We start from the raw sequence: 8,288 nt of genomic DNA on the forward strand, positions 1-8,288 counted from the left end.
TTCCCAGACTCTCTTATACCACTGTACTTGCTCCGAACTTGTTTCCCTCCTTCTATACTTGCCCTCTTCCAGGGTCCCACCTCCAGCAGCCAGTGTGACCCTTTAAAAATACATCAGATCATGTCATCTACTCAAATCCTCCAGTCGCTTACCATCACACTCAGAATGTAGTATAAAGTCTCCACCATGGCCTATAAGGCCGAACTGACCCTTAATGTTCTGTGAGCAGGTCAAGCATAGTACTTGAGGTCTCGGAACCTTTGCACTTGCTGTTTCCTCTGACTGAAACACTCTTCTCCAGATATCTACATGCCTCCACCACTCATTTCATTTAGGTCTCTGCTCAAATGACAACTCAGAGAAGCCTTCCCTGGTCATTGACTCAAAACAACCCCAACATCCTTATTCCTTACTTTTCTTCACAGCACTGATCAGTACCTGACATTACATTAAATATAAATATGTAATTATGCATTAGTCTTCCCATTTAGAATGCTAAGCACTACGAAAACAAGGGTTTGCTTCCTTCACCCGAGCATCCCTGGTATGATACTTGACACGCAGAGGGCTCTCAATAAATATTTGCTAAGTGAATGAAAGACTCCATTCTAGGTCATCTGATTTCTTGACTCACACTCAGCAAGATCGAAGGAATATTTGAGCCTCAATTAAGTGAGTGGCACTTGGCTAGATGCTTAGAGCTTTAAAAATCTAACAGTTCCTGACCCGAACTGTGACCGTTTTTGGGTGAGTAGTGATTGGGAGAGGACACAAGGGAGTCCTCTGGGTACTAGAAACGTTCTTTATCTGGGTAATAGTTATATAGGTATACACCTAATACAGATCTACTGAGCCAAACACTTCACATTTGTGTATTTTAAGTTGCACCCCAATAAAAGATTTGTTTTAAGTTTCTGGCCCATCTAGACACATCAACAGGTAGTTTCCAGCGCGGCAGACCAGTGAGAGGTCTGCACAGACTGCCTGCCAAATGATCAGTGAGAAAGCAACCTTCCAAAGTGCTAAGATTGGCAAACCGGCTAAAAGGAAAAGGGTAGGCTGTATCCTGCCTTCCTTCTGACACCAGAACATCCCACAGACCACGGGCCTTCTTCAATGCCCCAGGTCCACTTTCTCAATCTCAGTCTGCTCAACAGCTAGAGGATACTCCACCTGTTAGGGAGCAGATCCCTGAAGTGAGATGGAGCACGGCAGAGCTGAGGCCGGGGCGAGGACGTGAACACCGCGTCCACGCGTTTGGAGGGAACAACTAGTCTACCCTCAGCTCACTGAACGTCACAAACGCGGCGAACGCCCGGCCTGAGCCCCAGGCCCACAACGCGCACGCGCAGCATACAGCCGCCGCTACGCAGGCGCACTGCAGCCTTGAGCCGGGCAAAGCCGGGACAGGTGCCCCTGCGAGCGGGCGCGCGCGCGCGTTCTCGGGAGCGCGGGAAACGGGGTGCGCGCTATGGAGACGCGGTTAGCTGAGTTCCGGGAGGCCCGGAAGCGCGCCGGGCTGGCGGCCGAACCCAGCACTTCGAGGCAGCGTGCACAAACCTCGGGAGAGAAGGCGGAAGCAGCTGCGACTCCAAAGGCAGCCCCAGGCTGGCTAAAACGGTTCCTGGTGTGGAAACTGAGGCCCGCGAGTGCCCAGGCCCAGCCCAACCTCGCTCAGGTGAGAGAAACGAGACCTCACCCCCGGGTACCTGGCTTCTGAGCCGCCGACTTGGCCTCTCGGGCAGCTCCGCCGAGGCCCCGCCCCGCCACCACGTGGTGGCAACACCCCCAGTCCCCCACCTTGCCACGTCAAGGAGCAGCCTGGCCAGCCAGCCACGCTCCCTCCCTAGCTTCCCAGCCGGGCCTTCGGTGGCGGGGCGGGGCTGCTGGCGCCTCCCGCCAGCTCGGGGGCGGGCCCTCGCGTCTCCAGCCTCTCGCCTGGGCCCTGATGAGTGGCTTCCACGTTTTCCTTCCAGCCCGCGACCCACGCAGCTTCGACTCCAGGTTTGAAGGGAGGGTCTAGGATCCCGGAAGAAAGGACCTCTGCCCTTGTGTTATTCACAGCGAGTTGAGTTATCGTTGTGCTCCCGGTGGCTTTGGGAAACCTCTCCACAACGGTGTTGAGTCACAGCCCTCTGCTAATGGAGAGTAAAAGGTCTAATTGGATTCTGATAAAAAGTGGCAGTAATTAAAGTTTCATTTGAGTTCGCATCTGGGTCACATGCAGCCAGTCACCAGATAGCCTGCGCTTTAGAAATGGCATTTGGATACAAAATTCGCAAAAGTGTGGTAACTGTGACTGCCCGTGGTGGCACGTACCTTTGTCTCACTATTGAACTAGCAAGCCCTATTCAAGTTTAACAATGAATGTTCAAGGCGAAGACAATATATAGATTAGTATGATATCCTTTTCACCCTGTGAGTCTTTGGTAATTTCCTATTCACGTCTCAGTATCTTCGTTTTCACTCATAAGTAAGGTGGCAGGGTGATGACTTGAGTGTGAGATCGGAGCATCTATGTGGGAATACAGGACAAAACATCAAGGGGATATCTGTGCTGTGAGGCAGTCTGTGACATGGCCTCTGTCCCTCCCAAGTGCAGTAACAGCCAAGAATTCCTTTTGGAAATTAAAATGTACCTTACTCCTCTTAAAATTACTTCAGTTCATCTATCATTGGACCACATCTGGTTTTAAGGATTTTTTTTTTTTTTTGTAATCAAGGAGAGCTTACTGTTACTCAATTTGGATTAGATATTATTCTCCATGACACTCAGGGTTCCAACTGACTTGCAGAAAGAGAGTGCAGCAGGTTTCAAACAATCTATTTCCTTGCATGCAGTTTGTCTCGGGATGACTTTATTGTTGATTAGAACTCACTGAGCACAATTGCTTAGGATTTTATTTATTTTAAAATAAATTTATTTTATTTATTTTATTTTTGGCTGTGTTGGGTCTTCGTTGCTGCGCATGGGCTTTCCCTTGTTGGGGCGAGCAGGGGCTACTCTTCGAGGCTTCTCCTTGCGGTGGCTTCTCCTGCTGTGGAGCACGGGCTGTAGGCACATGGGCTCAGTAGTTGTGGCTTGCGGGCTCTCGAGCACAGGCTCAGCAGCTGTGATGCAGGGACTTAGTTGCCCCGTGGTATGTGGGATCTTCCCGGACCAGGGCTTGAACCCGTGTCCCCTGAATTGGCAGGCGGATTCTTAACCACTGCACCACCAGGGAAGTCCCTGGTTAGGATTTTAGAATCCATTTCCTCTACCTCTTTTCCTCTCCCAGTTGCAAAATAGTATCTAGTCCACACAATGAGTTTTTGACTGTATGTCTCATTTCCAAAGGAATATGAGATCATTGAGTTGGATCCAGAGAAGCTGAACTTGGAGAAAGTTTTCATTATTAAAAACCCAAAAGCTGATGGCCTGACAAAGGGATGAGAGGAAATGCTGGATCTCCAGTGCTTCTTATTAATTACTCTGTTTTTCATGAGGAACTTTGAAGCTCATTTTCATTGACTCAGCTACCATTCCTGGGTTTGTTCTGGTGTGAAATTCTCATTAAACTGCTTTTTTTCTCCCCTAATTTATAATCTATCTCTACCTAATAATTTAGGTGGCACACAGTGGCTTGTCAGAGATTTCTTTAACCTTCTGTTTCTAATTGCTTCTTTTTGCTGGCCATTGACAAGGAAGCATCCACCTCCTTCCCTCACTCTCGAATTTAGCTTGGGGAAAAGCAGTCCACTAAAATAAAATATTTCTTTCTGTGACAAGCGTCTACCACATTAGGGCAGAAATGCCTGTAACTTTAAAAAAAATCCTGCCAAGCCCCCCACCCAACCCCCATCTCCCTCCCAGGCCCCCAGTGCACCATCTAGCCCCATGGTCCATAGCCCACAGTCATCCTGCAATTCCTCCCCTCCAAGCCTTGGCTCAGGTTGGCCCACTGCTCAAATGCTCTCCTTCTTTGGTGTCACCTGGCCAAGCACAGCCTTTGCATCACCCCCTCAAATCCAGTAGTCATCTTTTAACTTTTCCCTTTCCCCCATCAGCATTCATTGATTCAGTATAATCCTGTCATGTGCCCACTATGTTCCAGCTGCTTTCCTGTATCCCAGGAGACAGTGTGATAAAGACAAAGCCCTGCTCTCACAGAACTTGCCTTCGAGTTGAAAGAACAGAATGATGAATGCTGCAAAAAGGTGGGGGGGGGGACCCAGGGTGCTGTGATAGTGAATCGGGGGTGAGGGATGCAGAGTGCCACTTTAAATTGGGTGGGCAGGGAGGACTCACTGAGGAGGTGACCTCACCATTTTCATAAGAAGGAGCCACTTTTGCAGAAGCCTGGGACAGGCCAAGGGTCCATGTGGTGACATTTTTACTGAGGTTTGTAGAAGAGGGAGCCAGCCAGGTGGTGTGAGGGGAAGGGGCTTTCCTCTCAGAGGGAACCACGAGTGCAAAGGCCCTGAGGTGGGAAGCAGCTTGGTATTCAAGGAACGGAATTCCCTTCCCTAAACTGCACCATATGTGCTGTGGTGACTGTGGTGACCACAAACGCTTCCACACACAGCTTTTACAGCAGAAGGCACACTGGTTCTAAAACAAATGCCAAACGAGGCAGAGGAATTTCCTTATCCCCCCTCTTTGTTTGTTCCCTTTTCCAGTTCATTTAACCCCCTACCCCACCTCATCTCCTTCTAGCTCTCTAACCCTTCCCCTTACCACCCCCCATAAAGGCCCTAATTAAGTAAAAAGGGCTTTGGAGGGAGATCATCCTAGGATGCTAGACCAAACTCATCTCTGCCTGTCACCAGCCGTGTGACTTTAGGGGAGTTGCTCACACCTCAGAGTTTTCTTATCAGTAAATTGGGAATAATAATACCTGCTTGCTGGATTACGGATCAGGCATCTTGAAGGCACACAGTAAATGGTGGCCATAGCATTATTCTTGTTATACTCCTTCAATAATAAAATGAATTCAGTCTACTGTGAGTTTCAAGTCCTACACATTTAAGATGTATTCTGTATCCATCATTTCTCTCCGTCTTCCATGTCACCACCCTGATCTCTGCCTGATCCTGTCTTGCTGGGCCTCCTGCATGAGCTACTAACCATTTCCTTTCTTCTACTCCTGCAGCCCATTTTCTGCCTGGCAGCCAGAGTAGTCTTAAATATTAATCAGATTGTATTAGTTCCCTGCTAAGACCTTCAGTGATTTCCCTATTGTGCACACTGGTTACATCTGAAAGGGACATTTATTTGTTTAATAAATGTGTGTGTTTGTGTGTGTGTGTGTGGGTTGTTGATTATGTGTTAAGAACCTTTCCAATCTAATTGAAAAGGTAATAATTACAATATTGATACTAAAAATCAAGGGTTGAACAATATAGAATTTCTGAAGCAACATAAATCAGATGACCTGTATTTTTAATTGAGACCAAATAATATTTGTGGTCCCTTTTCAATTGCCACGTGAAGGATAAGAGATATAATTGAATAAATGAGCTAAAAGTCTGCTATGTATTGAGAACTTATGTGTGGGGTACTGTGTTTGGCTCTGGAGACACCAGAAGATAATAAATGGTAGCTTGGGGCCTCGTGCAACAATCTAGGGACACATGTGACCTGTATTAAAAGAGAGACACTTGAATGATGAATAGTTTGGTGCTGAGAAACAGCCATTCAGAGCTCTAGGTGGCAGAGGGGACACCGTCCTTGATGGCCCAGGAGGTCGGGGCATATACAGTTCACCAGTCATGCTTGCCTGGAGGAAGCAAGTTGCTGAGGAATGGAGAGGAAGCAGAGGCTATTCCTGGCCACAAAGGGGCAATGTCTCTGGGTCCTAAGACCAGGTGAACTGGTGTAGAGGGTTCATTTATAGAGCAATAGATTGTGGATCATGTTGTTCAGAAAATTTTTAGACCACTGTTTTACAAACTGCAAGTCATGACTCATTAGTGGGTGGTGAAATCCATTTAGAGGATCTAGTCCTCTGTTAAAACTAAATTAAAAAAAATAGAATAGAGAATCAAAGCTTCGTATGTAAGGAAGCTATTTGTTGATTTGTGACCTTTTTTTCCCCTGATATATATGTGTGGGGTTGCAGTACAAAATGTATTCCTTATTGTGGGTCATACCCAAAAAAGTTTGCAAAATACTGGACTGGAGATCAAGCACCCTAAAGCTCCTTAAGTACCTGTGTCTCCCATTAGCACACAGCGCAGGGGCCTGTGTACTGGCATTTCTGTCTGTTGAGTGAATGCAAGGTCTTGGATTCCAGCCCAAGGAGTTTAAATTTTAACCCGTAGGCAATAAAAATTTGTCAAGGGTTTGTGAGCAGGGGGTTGATGGGTGTTTTAGCAGATCCATTTAGCAGCTGTACGTAGGATGGTTTGGGGAGGGAAGAGTTAGGAGGTGGGGAGTCCAGTTAGGAGATCCTGGGGGTGTGTAGGATGGTCACAGGGGATGGAAAGGTTGTGGCTATAACAGTGACTTTCTTTTTAATGTGTGGAAGGGATTTTTGTTTCCTGTTTCTGGTGTAGTCTTCATTTTAGAATCATGTCACTCAACAAAATTTTAGCTCCTCTAGACAAAGCAGCAAACATATATTGATTCTGTGTGGGAAGCATGTGGTCACTGCCTTATCAATTACGGGGGAGTCTCTGTACCAGGCACAAATTAGCTCCTGTTAGCAACAGATTAATCTGAGGAAATGTCTGCCTCGGATGGGAATCCCTCTGAACGCTGTAAGGATTTCATCGGCTCACATCTCACTGATCAGTTTTGATTCTGTTGGAGCAGAATGCATAGGAGCTGTTTGGAGATGGTTGTTTTAGAGAGCAGGGCAAGAAAATAGACACAGATGAGTCGGAAGCCTTTCCAGAGCAAGGACAGCTGTCTCTCCAGATCGGTTTTGATCCTCCCGGCCCCACTGCCCATTATTCTTACTTTGGTTTGTTTGTGTGTGTCCTAGGGAGCGGCTCGGCCTAGGGGCCGCGCGTCACAGCCACCGGGGAATCCAGCCGAGCGTCCGCCGGCCCCGCCCCCGCAGGACCAGTCTCTCCTGACCAACATCACCTTCTTGAAGGTGCTCCTCTGGTTGGTCCTGCTGGGACTGTTTGTGCAACTGGAATTTGGCCTGGCCTATTTTGTCCTGTCCCTCTTCTACTGGATGTATGTGGGAACACGAGGCCCCGAGGAGAAGACAGAGGGGGAGAAGAGCGCGTACTCCGTGTTCAACCCGGGCTGCGAGGCCATCCAGGGTACCCTGACTGCCGAGCAGCTGGAGCGCGAGCTGCACTTGCGACCCCTGCAGGGGAGATAGGACCAGCCCTGCTGTCGGCTGGCCCCCCAAGGTCCTTTCACCCCTGGGGCACCGACTTGTGGGTTTGACTAAGGACAGCTTGCGGGTCAGTTCTGTGACCCCGCAATTCCACACTCTTTCCCCGATCTCCTGCTGCAGTTTTATATCAGAAGTTCTTTTTGGTTTTGGTGAAACTCCCAGGAAGACATTCACTGTGGGTCTGATGCAATTTATAAAAATTACATGCTTAAAAAAGGAGACCTGTTTGTCTCTTTATTTGAGAGAGGTGATTTTTAGAGCACTAAGAGGGCATTGGGGAGATAACTTTAAAATACCCAGCTGTTTGAAGTAATCGTTTGGTACATCAAGACTGTATAAAGTAAATATTCTCTTTAAATCTTTTTAAAATTAATTTATTTTTCATTGAAGTATAGTTGATTTATAATGTTGTGTTAGTTTCAGGTGTTCAGCAAGATGTTTCAGATATATATTCTTCTTCAGATTCGTTTCCCATTTAGGTTATTATAAAATATCGAGTATAGTTCCCTGTACTACACAGTAGGTCCTTGTTGTTTATCTATTTTATATATAGTAGTATGTATCTGCTAATTCCAAATTCCTAATTTATCCCTTCCCCCCGACCTTTCCCCTTTGGTAACCATAAATTTGTTTTCTACGTCTGTGAGTCTGTTTCTGTTCTGTAAATAAGTTCATTTGTATCATTTTTTAGATTCCACATATAAGTGATAGCATATGGTAGTTGTCCTTCTCTTTCTGACTTAACTTCACTTAGTATGATAATCTCTAGGTCCATCCATGTTGCTGCAAATGGCATTTCATTCCTTTTTATGGCTGAGTAGTATTCCACTGTGTGTATATATATCACATCTTCTCTATCCATTCCTCTGTTGATGGGCAATTAGGTTGCTTCCACATCTTGGCTATTGTAAATAGTGCTGCAGTGAAGAAGGGTGTAGTGTGTGTATCTTT

The 8,288-nt window shown here is 46.8% G+C and overlaps 1 protein-coding gene across 1 annotated transcript; it reads left to right on the forward strand.

Annotated features, from left to right (window-relative positions):
* The first annotated feature begins 851 nt into the window (after positions 1 to 851).
* On the forward strand, positions 852 to 7,579 carry SAYSD1 (SAYSVFN motif domain containing 1). Its single transcript, XM_029243166.1, has 2 exons — positions 852 to 1,678; positions 6,969 to 7,579. Exons 1-2 carry the CDS (start codon positions 1,472 to 1,474, stop codon positions 7,317 to 7,319), a joined length of 558 nt encoding a protein of 185 aa, XP_029098999.1. The 5' UTR covers positions 852 to 1,471; the 3' UTR covers positions 7,320 to 7,579.
* Positions 7,580 to 8,288: the final 709 nt, after the last annotated feature.

The sequence above is a fragment of the Monodon monoceros genome, unplaced genomic scaffold, assembly GCF_005190385.1.
Source record: "Monodon monoceros isolate NGI ecotype Baffin Bay Population unplaced genomic scaffold, NGI_Narwhal_1 Super_Scaffold_3, whole genome shotgun sequence".
Taxonomy (NCBI): Eukaryota; Metazoa; Chordata; class Mammalia; order Artiodactyla; family Monodontidae; genus Monodon; species Monodon monoceros.

Coding starts and splice junctions, on each gene's coding strand:
- SAYSD1 (XM_029243166.1), top strand. CDS start 1,472: ATGGAGACGCGGTTAGCTGAGTTCCGGGAGGCCCGGAAGCGCGCCGGG. Junction 1,679..6,968: donor CCCAGCCCAACCTCGCTCAG/GTGAGAGAAACG, acceptor TGTGTGTCCTAG/GGAGCGGCTCGGCCTAGGGG.